Source organism: Theropithecus gelada, chromosome 4 (assembly GCF_003255815.1).
Source record: "Theropithecus gelada isolate Dixy chromosome 4, Tgel_1.0, whole genome shotgun sequence".
In the NCBI taxonomy this organism is placed as follows: Eukaryota; Metazoa; Chordata; class Mammalia; order Primates; family Cercopithecidae; genus Theropithecus; species Theropithecus gelada.
The window spans coordinates 142487777-142507294 of record NC_037671.1 but is presented as its reverse complement, the minus strand read 5'-3'; the positions used below and the strand labels follow the sequence as shown (position 1 = coordinate 142507294).

Sequence of the window (19518 nt, the reverse complement as noted above, 5' to 3'; positions counted from 1 at the left end):
CTTGGGTGCTTCGGAATAACTGGGCGCCGCCGGCTCACACACTGCCTGCAATGTTTTGCACTTTGCCTGGGTCTGTTCCAGGCCTCTAGCCCTCTCTTCGCTGCACCCAGCCAGAAGGAGTTCGAGGGGCGACTGGAGCGTCAGGCTGGAGAAGTGGGTTCCCTCCGCCTGCTAGGCTGTCACGGCGACCCCATCCCCGCCCCGCAAGGGGTAGAATCCGCTGGGCGGGGTGGGGCGGGGGACAGCACGAGGCCCGGGACTTCCACGCCATCTCCGCAGCCCCGCGCCTCCCTCCTCCGCCCTGGCTGGGTCCCCGCGTCCCCTCGACCACCGAGCGCAAAGCCAGGGTGCGAGAGGGAAAGGGAAGTGAGGCGGCACGCGTGTGGAGGGTGTGAGTGCGGATACACATACAGGGCGACTAGGTACGAAATACCCCGCCTCTCACCGAACTCCCTCCTCGGACCAGCGGCAGCTCCACCACTCCAGGGCTCCCTGCGCCGGGACAAAGCTGCCGCGGCCTCTCCACGACCGCGGAGCGCGTCGTCGCCCGATCTCCTCAGTCTCCCCCGGCCGCAACCCCGTCCCAAAGGACCCGTGGGCCGCCTGAGGGATGGAGGGGACCCGGAGTCGGGCGCCCGCAGCCCCTGCCCCCCGCGCCCTCGCCCGGCGCCGCCGCTCACCTGTTCAGCACTTTGCGGATCCTCTGGCGCACGCCAGCCCGGGAGGAGGCGGATAGGCTCCCGCTGCCGCCGCCGCTGCCCTCGGCCGGCAGGTTCTCGATGGTGGTCACCACATGGTTCGGCGGGGCTGGCGGCGGCGGCTGCAGCTGCTGCTGCGGCTGCTCAGGGGGAATCATCGCGGTGGAGGCTGAGGCGCGGCGGCGATCAGAACGCAGCCGGGCGCATCGTGCGCCGGCTCCGGGCCCGGGAACGCGCAGAGGACCCGGCCGGGCGGCCGCGGCCCGGGAGGCGGTGCTGCCTGCTAAGCGGTGAGGCGGGGAGGCACCCGAGGCTACGGCCGCCGCCGCCCAGCCCGCCACTCACTCCTCTCCAGTCGCAGTGCGCGAACCCTCGCGCCGGTGCCGCCGCCGCCGCCGCCGCCCGCCCCGGCTCTTTCCTAGCCGCGTCCCCAAGTCCTGGCCCGCCCCGCGAAGTGGCTGCGAAGGGTGTCGCGCGGGGGCGCGAAGCTGCCGGTCGGCTCGGGGGAAGGAGTCCCGGCTTCGCCTTGTTTCCTCGTGCCCAGGTCTCCTCGGGGCGCACGGCGGCAGTTGTGCTGGCGCCGCCTCAGCCTGTACCCCGCTCGCTCGGAAAGCTGCCGTCTGTGTCTCACGGAGTGAGAGACCGAGAGTGAACCCGGAGAGCCTGGCGGGGGCGCCGCGGCGGCGGCGGCGGCGGCGGCGGCGGCGGCGGAGGCTGAGCGGGGCGCGGGCGGGGGACTTACTCGCTCTCCTCTCGCCAGAGGGCGCTGCCGCGGTGCCTTGTTGCCCCCGACCCTCTACTACCCAGTCCACAGAGGCCCATGGTCTAGGTTGTGGTGATTGTTCTGGTTTGGGTGCTTGTTAGGGGGACAAGGGGGCTGGGAATAGATCCTCCCTGTGGAGTTCGCGGGGATTCCTCTTTTCTGCCCAAGGGCCGCGGAATCCAGCACCACAGCCTGGGACAGCGGCAGGACGCCGAGACAGGTGCCGACCCTGGATTAGAAACCCAAACCGAAAATCTTAGATGTTGCTCCTACTACACTCGCCATAATTGGCCTGGAGGAAATGGGAGGAAAAACTACTCACAAAGAATCAATTCTGGGAACTGGAAAAAGCATATCAGACCAACTCAAAACGTCTCCGTTTGAGGCAATGTAGTGCTGTGAAAGGAACGTAGGCAGATTTGAGTTTCAGTGGCACATCTGAAACTTATCCGCAGAGAGACTCCAAGCAATTAAATTCTGAGGCATTCGCCTCTGTGTAGCGAGACTACGCGTGTCTTTCTCCCAGGGGAGTTGTAAGACTTAAATGAGGTAAACCACGCAGCAGGGGAGCCTAACAGCTCCTGTAATAGTCCCCCAACTCCAAAAGGGAAAGTCCTGTGTATCTGCCACAGAAATCTTGGACCATATTTCTACCGAAGGAAACTGACTCTCTGTCCCGGGCATTCTTATGCCAATTGATCCAGATCCCAATTAATAACCGACTCTTAAAAGAGAGATACTTTTCGAATTTTCCTTTATTTAGACCGTTTAGATAGGGATCTTGCCTTGAAAAATGATATGCATTTTTTAAAAATTTTCGCTTCAGTGCGGTATGAGGAATTGAGTAAGTTTAACAGGTAAATTCACACAAAGGCATGCTGATACCACTACTGAATCCAAATGCTCTGAAACCAGAAAATTAAAAATACCAGTGATAGGATTTGCCACTGAGAAAGGGAACTGGGGAGAAAATAACACTCAAAAAAGGAATGGACTATGTCCTTTCGACAGACGAGAAAAGGAATATGGAAGGATATAAATAAGATGGGATTCTCTGTTCAGTTAACAGGGTCCCATTCCTTTAACAAAATTCGGAGTCTTTTATTAATCATCAAAAATATGAGAAAACGGGTATTTGTAAAATCTCTTCAATCTATATTTCAATTCTGTAAAACCTACTTGCTACCTGAAATATCCCTGAGGTTTCTTTCTACAGAAATTAACCCCAATGGGAACATTGTCCCTTTTATAATTAAAATGTCATCCTATTCTTTCTCAACAACCTTTCATTCTCTGATTTTTCCACCTCAGCTTTGCACAGGACACTCTGAAAAATTATTACAAACAGGACCAAGGCTTGTAGCCTCATGGGCATTAAAATTCCAATAGTGGCAATACATTTGCCCTTAGTGGACCCATCAAATGTAGCGGACATGAATAAAGTGCACTTCAGCTGAACCTGGCAGCAAAGCGTGGTAGAAGTCTCTCTATTAAAACAACATTTATGGTAATTTCAGGTGTCTGCCTTGAATAACTGGTTGCTTCAGTGCCCTCTTCCTTCACATTTGGCTTGCCTCCCTTTGAATGTTTTTGGCACGTCAGGACTCAGTGCTGTGTCTGCACTTCAATGTCTGCATTTGCATCTGGTCATTTCTCTAGAGGGACTATTGAATCCAAATGCTCTAAATCTCCTCTGCGTCAGGAAGGGAGAAAACCAAGATGAGAGAAGAATAAGATAAGAGATGTAAAATTTCAATCCTGTTGGTAAGACCTCAATGCAGACTCAAGCCTTATGCGTTTGTTACTCTATTTCTGGGGGGATACAGCATCAGATCCCTTCTTATCCTCTGATTCTGTACTCCATGCTCATTTCTTAGGAAGTAGCTAACCACCAAATGTGGTGATGTGTGCCGGCTACTCTTAATGCTAAGATAGGAGAATGGCTTGAGCCCAGGAGGTGGAGGCCAGCCTGGGCAACATAGCAAGACACCATCTCTAAAAGAAAAAAATAGTTAAGTAGCTAGATAACATTTGTGAAGTAAGTAAACAGGAGTCAGAGGTCCAAGTGTCATAATGGTGTGTCTGACATGGAATTAAACATAAAAGATGTAGAAAGGGCTTGTTTCCCTTTTTCCTGCTGCAAGACATTTGTCCATTCCTGGCTGCAAAATCAGTCCTCCACGAGCTCTGACCAGAAGGAAAGGAGATGAAGGCAGTAGGCTAAGGAGCTGTATGTAGTTTTCAGTGGTGGCGTGTGGGTTCCAGGGACAAACCTACTTCTCAGTTTACCTCCTCTTTGTCAGTTGTGGTTAGTGGTATGATGCTATTGCAGAATTTCCATGCCACAAAAAATTCTGCTTCTCTTACCATTAGATCACCCGAATTTCTCTTCAGACACAGACTAGTCTGTTGAATTCCTTAAGGAAGCAGAAGTTGGCTATCAGCTATACCTTCTTTAGTGTTTCTCATTTTGAAGGCATTTCCACTGATGTGGGGAAGAGTGGAATTTGGCCTGTGTCAGAGTCACCAGGCACTGACTAATCTGTTTAGCATAGACTGCACCTGTGCACGTTATGAAAAAGAAAAAAAAAGCTTCGGCCGGGCGCGGTGGCTCAAGCCTGTAATCCTAGCACTTTGGGAGGCCGAGACGGGCGGATCACGAGGTCAGGAGATCGAGACCATCCTGGCTAACACGGTGAAACCTCGTCTCTACTAAAAAATACAAAAAACTAGCCGGGCGAGGTGGCTGGCGCCTGTAGTCCCAGCTACTCGGGAGGCTGAGGCAGGAGAATAGCGTAAACCCGGGAGGCGGAGCTTGCAGTGAGCTGAGATCCCGCCACTGCACTCCAGTCTGGGCGACAGAGCGAGACTCCGTCTCAAAAAAAAAAAGAAAAAAAAGCTTCACAGTCATGCACCAGAGGTAACTGATGATCCTCCCCAATTGCTGAACAACTATCTGGAATTGCTTGTGCTGCTGCAAATGACCAGTGACCATATGTTTTGCCCATATCATTCTCTTAATCTTTTTCTTTATCTCCTAAGTCAGACTGAATCTTCTCAACATGTAGTACTGAATCTATGGCCTCTAGAATGATAGAGCTTTGTGGTTTTGATTCACATAATAGAACTTGACTGGGAGAGAAGGCCAGGCAAAACTGGTGAAAAATTTGTGAAGAGGGGAAATGGCAGAGGAGTAGAATGGGTAAGTCAATTTACATCCAAGAAATGGATACAATAATTGGCATGTTAAGGCACAGAACTTCAGTGAACAATCATCAATTAAGATAGTCTGTAAATGGTATTAGTGGATATGAAAATATGCACAGAGCAGGGAAAAAGACACTAGGCAACAGATATCAAAGGCTGTGCAAACATTCTCCACCATGTTTCTGTTTATGTAATTTTTTTGTTTTGCATTTTAGAAACTTACTCCTTTGGGGTAAACCCAGAATACTGTTCGTAGGTTTATAATTGACCTTTTTTGCTAAGAGAGATGGAAGATTAGAGATTAGTGCTGTTACTTGTGGATAAGGGCTAATTTTGCAGAGTCAGACTACATGTTGATGAGTTTAAAATTTCTAAGTATTATTTGCAGAGTATTCCATGTCCAAAAGCCTGGTTTGATATGTCTTTGTCATGGTGACATGGTAAGTCTCCGTTAACAGGAAGTTTGCCACATTCAGTGAAGGAATTATTCAGTAGTATCAATTTCCTCTAAATGAGTAGGATTATCTTAATATCCTAAGATATTAGGAAAAAATTCTGTAGATGATGAGATCTCAGAAGCACTTACTATTTTACATACAATCAGTTATCAAATATCTGAATAAGGGAGAAAGATCCTTATACAAACATCAGTTATTTCAGCCAGTGACTTCAATAGTCTCTCCTTCTAAATATTTTAATACATAAAATACTGATGGAAAATTGGGGGTAAAATTGTAATGACTCTTGTGTGGAATTTATACACTGAGTTATTAGTGGCTTGGTAGGTGGAACTCAGAGTCCAAGTAATCTCAGTTCCAATTCCAGCTCTATTAACAAACTGGGTTAATTTTAGGCAATTATCTCAGATTTTCTGAGAATGGGGATAAGATATATACCTTTCAGAACACATAAACACTAGAAATTATATATATATAATTTTATATATTATAGTACATAAAAATATATATAGTTTCTAATATTTGTAGTTTTATAAATATATAAAATATACAATTACAGCTATATGATTTTATAATATATAAAATATATAAAATTTCTAATGTTTATAATTTTATAAACATAAAACATGATTATATTATTTTATGTGTATTATATAAAATCATGTTTATAATTTCTAATATATATGTATATATAGCAACAGAGAGAATATCTGGCATAGAAGCTATTTTTAAAAACTAATTGATCTGAACATGGTCATGATAGAGTGGCTGTCATTGGAATTAACTTTCCCATATAAACAATTCTAAAAGCTGGGTAAAATATTGGACAGGAGTCAATATAAGACTATGATTCTTTGGGGAACAGAAACACATAAGAAATGAAGCACATTAGATGAGCTCCATGTTCATCCCAGCTTTCACCCTATGGGCATTTTCCAGATGACAGTGTAGATAAACAGTGCCCAATCAGAGTGGCAATCTCACTGGGTAAAAGAGACAGAGATGGGAATTCAGACCTGCAAAGGCAACTGGAGTTTAGTGGGCAGAGTTCCAAAAAGGAGGGACCTAAAAGAAGGAGCTTAAAAACACTAAGTGAAAATTCCCCTCAGAGCCAACTTTTATGCCATATATGTGCAGCACAAGAGTCTGGGATATCAAGCAAAGAAAGCTGCTCAGAAGCTAGAGGGCTGAAAAGAGATTTCAGAGGCAGCATAGTGCTGAAAGGAATATAGGTTGGCATTCAGGTACAGTGATTGTAGAGAATACTTGGTGAGTCCCCAGACTTTTTGTAGAGACTCTTAAAAAGGCCATACCCTGGCCGGGCGCGGTGGCTCAACCCTGTAATCCCAGCACTTTGGGAGGCCGAGGCGGGTGGATCACGAGGTCAGGAGATCGAGACCATCCTGGCTAACATGGTGAAACCCCGTCTCTACTAAAAATACAAAAAACTAGCCGGGCGTGGTGGCGGGCGCCTGTAGTCCCAGCTACTCGGAGGCTGAGGCAGGAGAATGGCATAAACCCGGGAGGCGGAGCTTGCAGTGAGCCGAGATCGCGCCACTGCACTCCAGCCTGGGTGACACAGCGAGACTCCGTCTCAAAAAAAAAAAAAAAAAAAGGCCATACCCTAAGTGTAAGAACCATGTAATAAGGGCTATCCCCTAAGACTAAAGACAAAACAATAGACCTTCCCTAACAAAGCCTAAAACCAAATCTCAACATGATAAAGGTGATCCACTGATGAAGTGATTGCCTTCCAGATGAAAACTTAATGCTCTTTTGAGAAAGATGCCATCATCCCAAATCTCTATATTGTAAATTGACAATATCAAGCAATTCATCAGAAATTACTGCAGATACAAAGAAGCAGGGAAAAGGTAACAGATAATCTGTAGTACGGATGTTTTCTGTAAAAGGCTAAGTAATAAATATTCTTGGCTTTGGAGGCATTAGTTTCTCTCATAATTATTCCGTTGCAACTTCTCTGCTGTTGCATGTGAATGTAGCCATAGACAATAGGTAAATGAACGTGGCTGTGTTTCAATAAAACTTTATTTATAGATGAACACTGAAATTTGAGTTTCATATAGTTTTCACGTCAAGAATTTTTTTTAACTAGTTAAAAATGTAAAAACCATTTTAGACTTGGGAGCTATACAAAAGCAGACAAATATTCATAAATATAGATGCAGAAATCCTTAACAAAATATTAGTGCATGAATTCCAACCACATATTAAAAAAATTACATACCATGACCAAGTAGGATTTATCCTAGGAATGCAAGGTTAATTTAACATCTGAAGATCAACTAATGTAATATACCACATTAATAGGATAAGGAACAAAATCTTCATGAGCATTTCACAAAATTCAACATTCGTGCTTGATATCTCAAAAAACTTGTAAGAGATGAAAATTATTTGCATCTGAAAGAATATTTACAAAAAACTTACAATGAAAATTATATTTAATATTTAAGAACTAAATGCCCTTCAAGGTCAGAAACAAGTCAAAAATATCTTCTCCCACCACTTCTACTCAACAGTAGAAGGATAGGAGGATATAGCCAGTTCAATAAGCAAGAAAAATAAATAAAATACATTCAGAAAGAAAAGAAAAAGGTAAACCTATCTCTCTTCACAAATAACATGATCCTTTATGTATAATATACTAAGAAATTCACAATGACACCATTTAGAATTAATGACAAATGCAGCAAGGTTTCAGGATATAAAATCAATATTCAAATATCAATTGTATTTGTATTTTCTAGCCATGCACAATCTGCAAATGAAATTAAATAATTATATTTACAATAACATCAAAAAGAATAAGGTACTTAGAAATAAATATAATAAAAGCAATGCCAGACTTTTACATAAAAATTCACAAAGTATTTTTGCAATAAATGAAAGAATCTAATGAAATGGAAAGACATCCCATGTTCATGAATGAGAAAACATAATTTTATTAAGATGACAGTACTGCTCATTGATCTACAGATCCCATACAATCCCTATAAAAATCTCACCAGGTTTTTTTGCAGAAACTGAAAAACTGGAAGTATATTTAGACATCTGGCAGAGAATTTGCAATTAAATTTAATGACAAGCAAAAATATTTCAGAAAAGAATAATAATTAACTCTAATGATAACCAAGAGTTTTTTGGGCAGGAGCTGAAAAGTAGTTCACTAATTGTCAAAGCTTTAAATAGTATTTGCTGAGCTATAACAACATAGATACTGAATTTTGATCTAGATAACTATATTTGACCGATGACAGAACAAAATTATGCATATGTGTATTTGAAGTTAGGAAAAATGAAAGCTAAATTGACAGCTTTCATAGTGAGAAAACACTAGAAGAATCAACTAAGAGAATGCAAAGTGATTGCCTCCAGTGATGGGGAAAACGGTGGAAATGGAGGAGCACTACTGTTTTACATAATAAACCTTGTAGAATTATCTGACTCTTTAAACCATTTGTAGATATAATTTTGAAAACAAAATTTAGTTACAATAAATGAAAATACATAAGTGTAACCTTGACACATATTTTTGTTTCTGTTGAGTTCTTGGTGTTATCAAGGCACCTTCCTGAGGAGCTTGCAACTAAGGGAGAAAATTGGAGGTTGATGCCAAGAGCTGAAATAGCTTCTTATTTAGGCTAACGAATAAGTTTCACAGAAAATCTGCGAACAAGTTCATTAATTTGCCAATTATTCTTTCATTCTGTAGAGATGTCTATTTTTTCTTCGTTGATAAATGTTCAATTTCCCAATAAATTAATTTAGCTGCAATTCAACAAATATTTTCTTGTCTTTTAAGTAGACATGAAATGGTAGAATATTCTAAAAACAAGAAGCCATTATTTTCTAGGTAATATTCTTTGTCAACAAGGCAGGGAAAAATAGGAAGATAGTAAATTCTTTTTTTCACTTTACAAATCAAAAGTTAAACGTGGTTGAGTTTATTCATTCAGTTGGTTGTACTAGATTTTCCTTTTCCATTTAGGCTTATTCAAGGCTGTTCAAAGTCAATTGGAATAAAGTATCACATATTGGATATCTTTCAATATTGAATTGTAGAACATTTTAAAAGGTGAATAGTCTACCTCCAACCCAGTAATAATTTCTCATGTATTTCTAAAGTCTTTTTATTTTTAAACCATTTATACTGATTCTTCCCGATAAATATACAAAAATGTATTTGTGTTATTTTTGTTTACCTGGAAACCCAAATGAGCTCCTAATTTTGTGCCTAACCCCAGTTTCTTATTTTCAGACTCAGACTTACATATTCTTTACTTGATGATAAACTTCACAGAAGCCAGAAACCTTTCTGAAAGCCAATCTTTCCCATGTCAAGTTCAGTTAGATCTGAGCTTTAACAAAGTCAGAAGACCCTGTGAGGATCATTAATCACCTGTGTGTGGATCCAGTCCTAAAATAATACTTGTGTCACCTAGCACTGAGGTTTTCCTTGGCTCCAGTGATTTTCTTTCAACTCCTCTTTCACTTCCAGAGTCCTTATCTCAAAAACTAAATGCCCTTGATACATGGATATAAAAACAATCATATTCTCTCACCACTATCTCTAGTACCTTAACCTTCACATTCCACTGACCTCATCAAGACTTCCTCTCAAATTCTCAACACCATCCTTACCAAATTTAGATTCAACGAGCCTCTATTCCAACATCCTTTTTCAAATTACCTTAATTTCTTTCATCTACATCAGTGGTCCCCAACTTTTTTGGCACCAGGAATTGGTTTCTTGGAAGACAATTTCTGCATGGATGGGGGTGGGCGGGTAGGGTGGATGGCTTGGGGATGAAACTGTTCCAACTCAGATCATCAGACATTAGTTAGATTCTCAAAAGGCACATGCAACTTAGATCCCTCACATATGCAGTTCACAATAGGGCTCACCTCCTAACCGGACAGGAGGCGGAGCTGACACGATAATGCTCATTCGCCCACTGTTCACTTCCCGCCTTTTGGCCAGTTCCTAACAGGCCATGGATTGGTACAGGTCTAAGTTCCAGAGGATGGGGACCCTTGATCTACATGACAAAATGCTACCTGGCTTAATTGCTTATCCATTTGTCTATTCTATGCATGTACCTAGCAGTTGGATGTTGCTAAAGGAGAACACAAAAGCCTACTGAATGATCTCTTTATTTTCATGGCCCACAAAACTCAAATACATATGCATTACTTTCCAAAAACGATATTAGTGGTTCTTTCCATATTTGGTCTCCCTCTCTCTACACATTCCCCTCTCTCTGCAAAGCTGCTTCAGAGTCTTTTCCACCATCAGTTTTAGGATTTTTAAAAAATTCTTTGTTGAAAATAGAAACAATCAGACAGAAGCTGCTTTGTCTTCCTGCCACTAAAACTATCTGCATCTGTAGTCATACTCTTTACCTTTCCTCCAGGTGCAATGAGGGAAATATCTCTCCTCTCAAAGGCTGCCTGTATTAGACAGGGTTCTAAAGAAAAACAGAACCAGTAAGATGTATAAGAGAGAGGAAAAGATGTATTTTAAAGAATTAGCTCACCCAATCATGGAGGTTGGTAAGTCCAAAATCTGCAAGGTGGGCCAGCAGGCTGGAGATCAGGGAAGAGCTGATGTTGCAGTTGAGGTTCAAAGACCAACTGCTGGCAGAATTCCCTTTTGCTGTTTTGTCTGTTCAGGCTACCCAACTAATTGAAGGAGGCTCACCTACATTATGGAGGGCAATCTTCTCTACTCAAAGCACATCCATTTAAATGTTAATCTCATCTAAAAATGCCCTCACAGAAACATCCAAAATAACGTTTACCACATACCTGGGCACCGTAGCCTAGCCAGGTTGACACAAAAAATTAACTATCTCACTGATCCTCTACTTCCTTACTCTAAGGCTTTGCCCCTTTAGCTATTCCCAGCCTCTCTTATGTATCTAGTACTAATATCTCTCATCTCAGAAAATAAGACTTCTTAGATCCCTGATTGCATTTTCCACACACTCATCTAAATACCATCCAGTCTCTCAGCTTGTCTATAGTCACTTTTTCACCTCTCTCTTTTTTTTTAACATGTTCCCACTACTGCTCTGGTCTCCATTGTGAAAGGAAAATAAATCTCAGGACCCCAGAATCACTAAGCCAATGGGAAAAGTCAAGCAGGGAACTGCCTTGGGCAAACCTCCCTCCCATTCAATTCCTAAATAAGATAGCTACAAAGTTTTTTTTAAGCTACATACCTTGCTTATAATTTTCCCATAAGAAAATTCCTTATGAACAAAGGACAGACAGAACTCAAAGTCATCTCTCTGCTCACATGAGACAAATGCATATCTGATTAATTTCTTTGCCCTATTGTTTCACTAAGCCAGACTAAGGCATAAGTGACGATTCCTGTTAATTGTGTATTCAGTGAAAGGCCAATCAGAAACTCAAAATAATGCAACCATTTATCTCTTATCTACCTATAACCTGGCAGCCTCCTCCCTGCTTAGAGTCGTCCTACCTTTCCAGACCGAACCAATGTACATCTACATATATTGATTGATGTCTCATGTCTCCCTAAAATGTATAAAACCAAGCTGTGCCCCAACCAACCTGGGCACATGTCTTCAGGACCTCCCGAGGCTGTGTCATGGGCACATCCTAAATCTTGGCAAAATAAAGTTCCTAAGTTGATGGAGACCTGTCTTCAGATACCTTTTGGTTTACACCATCATTCCATTCAACACTTGTGAAGGTCATGAGAGTGTGAGAGACTTCTTTGTTTCTGGTTTTAATACTCAATCCTCTGTATAATTCAATTCATCAGTGCATTCAACCCAGGAAGCGTTTCTTTCTTTTTGAAATTCCTTCTTCTCTTGGTTTCAGGACACAGTTATCCAGCTTTCCTCCCACCTGACTGGCCTCCCTTTTTTGAGTCTCTTGTCCAGCTCTCCTTTCACTGTTCTTCCTCCAGTGGTTGGAGAACTTTGGGGCTCTTTCCTAGGATCCCTGCTCTTTTTAATGTACACATGCTGTACTAGTCCATTTTGCATTGCTATAAAGGAATACCTGAGGCTGGGTAATTTATAAAGAAAAGGGGTTTATTTGGCTCTGTTTTACAGGCTTTACAAGCATGGCAATAGCATCCGCTGAGCTTCTGCTGAGGCCTCAGGAAGCTTTTGCTCATGGCAGAAGGCAAAGGGAGAGCAGGCATGTCACATGGAGGGAGAGCGGGGAGAGAGAGGGGAGGAAGTTCCAGGATCTTTTTAACAACCAACTCTTATGTGAACTAATAGAGTGAGAATTCACTCACTACTGTGAGGACGGCACCAACACATTCATGAAGGATATGCCCTCATGACCCAAATACCTCCCAGTAAGCCCACCTCTAACATTGGAGGTCACATTTTCACATGAGATTTGCAGGGGAAACACATCCAAACCATATACATGCCTCCTGGATGATCCCTCCAGTCCCATTACCATACGTAAGCCAGTAACTCCAAAATTTATACCTCCTGCTTCACTTCCTTTCCTGACCTCCAGGCTCATATATCTAACTACCACCTTGAAATTTCCCCTTGAATTTCTAATATGAATCTCGATTCATCGTCCCCATCTCAGCAAATGGCATTAACATCTATTCAGCTCTCTAAGAAACAAACAAAAATATGTAGCAGTGACCTTTCATCCCTTTTCATTGCCCCAGCATCCAATCTATCCTCAAATACTATAGGCACTGCCTCTAAAACTTAACACCTCTTTATCCAGTGCATAAAACATACTTTGCACATGGCTCTTGCTAAGAAAGGTTGCTTTAATGAATTGAATGAATAACTCTCAAATTGTCTTCAGCCTAGTATTTTACTCTGTCTTCTAGATATATACAGTGAACTCAGAGTCTTCACTTAGATGTTTTAAATCTTCCGCTGAATATGTCCAAGACAAAATTTATAATTTTATTCTCAATCCAAACTGATTCTCACCAACCTTCCACCCAAATGCACAAACCTGAAATTTAACTATTATCCCTTATACACTTTTTTCATTCTTTGCCAAATTAATCCACCAGTAAGTCCTGTCCATTTGGCCTTCTACATATTTCCAGAATCCAATCATTTTTCTCTATCATCACTGCCATTGCTTTAGTCCAAGCTACATCATCTCTTGTTTGGGCCACTGTAGTAGTCCCTAAATTGTTCCCCTTGTATCCATTCTGGCCCAATCCCAAAATACTCTCCATCCTGCAATCAAAATAATCTTTTCAAAGTGACAATGTTATCATGCCACCCTCCTGCTTAAAACTCTTCTGTATTTGTGCATATCCTTCTCAAATCTTACAAGGCTATCTTCAGTTCCTTCCTGCCTCTCCCCTACCTGGTTTCATCCCATTCCACTTTCCTACTTTCTCCTTTGCGTCAGCCACATTTGCTTTCTGTCATTTCCTTGAAATTGGAGGGCTGTCTCTTATCTCACAGTCTTTGTACATGTTGCCCCATTGCCTGGAATATTTGTCATGTCTTCCACTTGTTCCAACCATCCCCCAGCTATGCTTAGAAATTTTTTATCTTTCATTCAGATTTAAGCTCAGCTTTTATTTCCTCAAGCTGTCTCCGATCCTCATTCAGAATAGATTATGTTCCTTTGTTATAGAGAAATAAGTTCATTTTCTTCATCACCATTTTACTACCTAATCCGTTTTAAATTTGTATGATTATTTGAGTAATGACTGCCTTCCCCACTAAACAGTAAGCTCCATAAGAGGAGGGAAGGTGTTTGCTCCCATTGTATGTCCGGCACTATCAAGTTCCTAGCACATAGTAGTTTCATAATAAACCTTCATTGAATACATGAATAAATTATGGAAGAATGGACTCCACTATTCATTCAAACTCTACTCTGAACATTCCCTTCCTCATGACCTTCTCACTAAGATCTGGCCCTCCCCAAACATCCCAACTTCTCCTGAACCTTCCTCAACTTGGGGTTGCTTATTTAATACTTCCTCACAGGTACGGGGAGTAAGAAGTCAGCTTTGTTACTTCCCAATGCTGCTTCCAAACTTTTTGTACATATTTTTTTTACACGCTATCTAACTGACTCGCCCTTCACTGCTCATCTTCATAGGCATTGACTGACCTTCTCATCACTCTGCTTCACTTGATTTCCTTTTGCCTTTCACTTTGGGCTTGCCATTATCCTACACTAGTTCCAGGTTCATGTAGATTACTCATCAGCACCCAGGTCCTTTACTTTTATATCTGCTGGGACTTTCACCTCCAATTTAAAAACTCACTCCCATAGCCAAACCCTAGACTTTATTATAATGCAGAATTGTTCCTTATCTGAAATGGTCTCCAGCCCTAAGTGTGGCCTCAGTGTTGTCCATTCATCTTCTTGTGCTTCACTGGCAGCTGTTTTAAACATTTCCACCCTCATGATCTATCGCACTATATCTCCATTCCATGACTGTGACCACCACCTCCATCACCTCCACCATCCCACCACCTCCTCCCTCTACTCAGCAGGTACTTGCCTCCTACTCCACAGGGAAAATAGAAGCCACTGAGGAGAATTCCCTCAGCTTCCTACAACCAAACCTATGATTTTACCTCCTTTGTAGCTTAGCTTTTATAATGGATGAAGTGTACCTCACCCTTCCTGAGGCTACTCTCTTCACCCATACTCTGGACCCTATGTCCTCCTGCCTTCTCAGGGACCTTGATCAATCAAGCACCCCTGCCTGTACTATAATTTTAACTTCTCCACTGTACAGTCTCCTAACCATACACATTTAGACATGTTCAAATCTCTACCTTCTGAAAAATTCAACAATGCTTCCTCTGAGTTTATGTCAGAGGAATGCCTTTTACTTAAGGGTATTTTCTCTTCTCAACAATGAAACTCCCTGATGATGTTGTCTACATTTGCTTGCTCCTTTTCCCAACCTCACCCCTATGTAGCCAGACTTCTACCCACACTGCTCCCATACACCACACCTTAGATATTGTTTTTCCAAAGTTACTGATGACCTGAATCTATAGACACTTCGCTGCATTTTCTGTAATGTATAAAATATATGACACAGCTGACCCTCTTGAAATGTTCCTCCCTTGGTTTCTGTTCTCTTAGTTTTTTTCTCCTAACTGTTCCTTCTCTATTCTTTGGCAATGATCTTTTCCTCAGCATGCTTCTTAAATGTGTTCCTTGAGGCTCTTCTCTTTCACTCCACCATCTCTCCTTACACAGTCTCATCTACTCCCATGGCTTTAATTACCATCTATATGCCAGTGACTATAAAATATACTGTGTGTAGGACAAGCTTGTTTTCCAGAAGTTCTGACTAGAATAAATTACTGCTGACTGAATATCTCACTTATTTATCCCCAAGCATCTCAAACCCAAAATGCAAAACCTTGACTCAATAACTTTCTCCTGAAACTTCTTCCTCTGTTCACTAACTCATTGAATGTACTATTTCCCTCTCATCTCCAGCCTCTCATCAAACACCCAAATGTCTCCTGAGTCCACTCTTTCCTTCTCCCACTGCCTCCTTCATAGTATATCCTGTTCTCTCTGACCCTTCCTGCTCCCCTCTAATTCATGCTCCATATTGATGATACAAGGTACCAGTATGACTAGTCGGCTACTTTGCTTAAAACCCTTCAATAGTTTCCAGTATTTCATAAAAGAAAGTCCAAATTCTGCCCTTTGCTTATCACATCTTTTATAATCTGACTCCTATTTATTTTTTCTGTCTTCAAATTTTGCACTATCATGTTTCATGTTCCAGCTATGCTAAATTATTTCATTCCTTGAATAGGATACACTCTCTTTCACCTCATGGATTTTTGCATTAAACCCTCTTCACCCCCCCACCTTTGCTTAGCTAACAGTTAATTATCTTGAAATAAAGCTTGGGAAACCTCTATATTTCTTGCCATCTATTGCAGCATTTTAAGTTTTGCCAAATAGCCTAAACCTTGTAGATTATCATTTCAATTACTTGCTTACATTTTTCCTTAATCTCCTTTGTCCTCCAGGTACCCGTATTCCAGAAGTCCCTAGCCTCAATAAATTCAACTCTTCAAATGTTCTTTTCCTTCTTTTAGGCCACAATGAAATTAGGGGGAAAGAAGAATCCTAGAAGCTGCTGCAAAATCACAAAACTTTGCCTCTCCTCAGATCCCTTCTCTTGCCACTTTCTCCTTTCTGGTTCTCCAGGAACAAAATGAGCATCATCAGGAGAAAATTTCCTCAACTTCCACTCTACAAATACCTTTCTTTAAATACAGTTTTCTATTCTGCATAGTACGTGCCATGTCCCCCTCATCTCCCTCCAATCCCTCCAAGGCTAATTTATCACCCAATGTTTGGATTCCATTTCCACTGGATTGTGTCCTCAACATATGAACATGTTGAAATAACTTTCATCTTTAAAAGTAAAGCCAAACAAAACAAAACTAATACCTCTCTCAATTCCATGTAGTCTTCTAAATGCTTGATAAAGGAGAGTTTTATATTCTGTCTGTATTTTCTCTCTCACTATCTCCTTCTCTCCGTGTGTGTGTGTGTGTGTGTTTGTGTGTGTGTGTGTTTTGAGACAGAGTCTCACTCTGTCACCAAGGCTGGAGTGCAATGACATGATCACAGCTCACTGCAGCCTTGACCTGCAGGCTCAAGTGATCCTCCCAACTCAGCCTCCCAAGTAGCTGGGACGACAGGCACACATCTCCATGCCTGGCTAATTTTTTAAAAAAAATTTATGGAGATGAGGTTCCCTTGTGTTGCTTCAGCTGGTCTCCAACTTTTGGGTTCAAGAAATCTTCCTGCCTTGGCCTCCCAAAGTCTTCGGATTACAGGCGTGAGTCACAGTACCAAGCCTATATTTCCATTTTGCTCTATTCACTCTATAATCTGCTAAAGGACAGCTTTTGCCCCAATATATCACTGAAATGGATTTCATTAAGGTCACCAAAAACTTTCATATGTCATGCATTTTCCAAAGGCAATTATATTAGCATTCTCCAGAGAAACAGATCCAATAGAATACATACAGATATATAAGAAGAGATTCATTATTGGCTTTATAATTTGATTTATAATTACATTTATAAATTCATTTACATGATTATGGAGGCCAAGAAGTTTCATGATCTGCCATCTGCAAGCTGGAAACCCAGGAAAGCTGGTGGTGTAATTCAGTCTGAGTCCAGTGGCATGAGAATCGGAGAGCAGATGATGGAACTCCCAGTCTGAGGCTGAAGGCCTGAGAATCAGGACCTCAGGACCTCATATGTTCTCACCATTTTGTTTCATTCAGTCTTTCCACAGATTGGATGATGCCCATCTACTTTGGTGAGGATGGATCTCCTTTACACAGTCTACTGATTTAAATATTAACCTCTTACAGAAATCTCTCACAGACATACCCATAAATCATGTTTTACCAGCTATGTGGGCATCCCTTAGACCAGTAAAGTCAACACACAAAATTAGCCATCACACCAATTAACTTTTTTCCGTTCTCATTTTATCTGAATATTCTGGGGAATATTTGATACTGTTGATATGCTTCTCCTGATTGCTCTATTCTTTCTGCTTCTGGAAGAACATCTCCTTTGTTTTCTCCTATCTCCTTGGTTGTCCGTCTCATCTATAGGCTTTCTCTTCTTTCAAATGCCCCTTAACTGTTGGTTTTATCCAGAGCCTCAGCCTTGGTCATCTACTTTCAATGCATGGTGTCTGGGAGATCTTGTCCATCTATATGACTTCAACTGTCACTCGCCTCTTCCAATGGCTCTCTCTAATCAACTTTAAAAATTTTTTAAACTCTATTTATTTTTCCGAACTCTCTGATAATTCTAATCCCTACACTTCCAAACACATATCAGAAACAATATGTCCCAAACTCCTCCCACTCACCTCCTCCTCCTGCTGTGACACGTGGCATAGTGAATAACGTTAATCCCAAATCAGTTGCTCAAACAGCGTGCTGGGAGATGCCCAAACTGTGCCTTCTCAGTTACCCCACAGTCACCATCACTTACAGTATTATCTCCTAAAAACCCTTCTCATTCACTCCTCTCCTATCACATCACTAAGCCTTGTCCAGGTTCTTGTCATGTCTCAGTCTGGTCACTACAGTGACCTCTGATTTGGGCTCCCACCAAAGTGCTCTGTCAGAAACACAAATCTCACATTGTCACTTTCTTTCTGTTAGTCCTTCAATGGCTCCATCAGCTTTCAGGATCAAGTTCAAATTCCATAGCTAAGTGGAAGTTCATTCATGGTCTGGCCACTTGCCAACCCCTTTCAGCCTCATTTGTCCCATTCCCTAGTGTGCACTTCCTTTGCTCAGAATGCTCAGCTTCCCTACTGTGCAGTGTTGTTTCATGCCTTTGGGCATTCCCACATGTTGCTCATTCTACATATCTCTCCCTCCTTTCTTGATTCAGCTGACATCTATTAATTGTTTTAAAAAAAACTACCTCAGGAATCACCTCCTCCAGGAAGTTTTTCTTGACACCATAGCCTAATTAGATGCCCTCAGCAGTGTAACCACAGCCCTCTCTAAGGGCACCAAACACATCAATTTTTCTATGTATTTATCTGAAGACTATAAGCTCCTTTAGCTAAAGTACCTTGTCTCATACAGCTTCTTTCCCAGCACTTAGTACGGTACAAGGCATGCAATAAGTATATGTCAAATAACTGACTGACAATGAAGAAACTGACTTAGGGAATTGTCCTACACATTCTCAAAATCAGATAATGTTAAAAAAAAAAAAAAAAAAAAAAAAAGCTGGAACCAGGCCTTGTATACTAGACTTCATTTAAGGTTGGAAATAAAAAGCTAAAAGGAGAGGAAAGATCTCCTGAAGAAATATATTGCCTATTCAAGCTAGAACACACTTTTAAAATAAGCCAAGAGATTTCTAGAAAGCAATGCAGTTAACTTTTTATTTAAACAGAAAATGTTCTTTGCTGTCTTGCATGTTTTTCTAGACATAAGTAAATGACTCATTCATATACAGAGGCTTACTGAAAATGTATTGTATTCAGAGGTTCTTTCTATTTATCTTATTGTTTGACCTTGATAGTAAAGAGCTATGCAATATTTGTAATGCAGCTAACCATGCAAAGTGAAAGGGAAAGTTAGCCAATTACTTGGTGAAGGAAATCAGCATAAATAGGCTTCATAATTCAAGCCAAAAAAAAAAAAACTTGATTTTTAAATAAATCATGGTATTTTAGACTGCATTATTTGAATAAGTTAACTTTTTAGTGGCAGAGGTGAAAGTAACTTCAAAAATCATTGTGTTTTAGCTTTGGAAGGTTTTGTGATTTTTTCTTCATATATTTAACGTCCTTATTTGTTTTATTTTGGTAAATACTA

At 41.5% G+C, this 19518-nt stretch overlaps 1 protein-coding gene across 1 annotated transcript in view; it reads right to left on the bottom strand.

Annotated features, from left to right (window-relative positions):
* The window catches only part of SLC35F1 (solute carrier family 35 member F1), a 401538-nt gene extending 400644 nt beyond the window's left edge, over window positions 1-894 (bottom strand). Inside the window, exon 1 of the mRNA XM_025382917.1 lies at window positions 681-894. Within this exon, the coding sequence (XP_025238702.1) occupies window positions 681-856 (176 nt within the window). The 5' untranslated portion in view covers window positions 857-894. The remainder of the gene's footprint in view (window positions 1-680) is intronic.
* Between the last annotated feature and the right edge of the window lie 18624 nt (window positions 895-19518).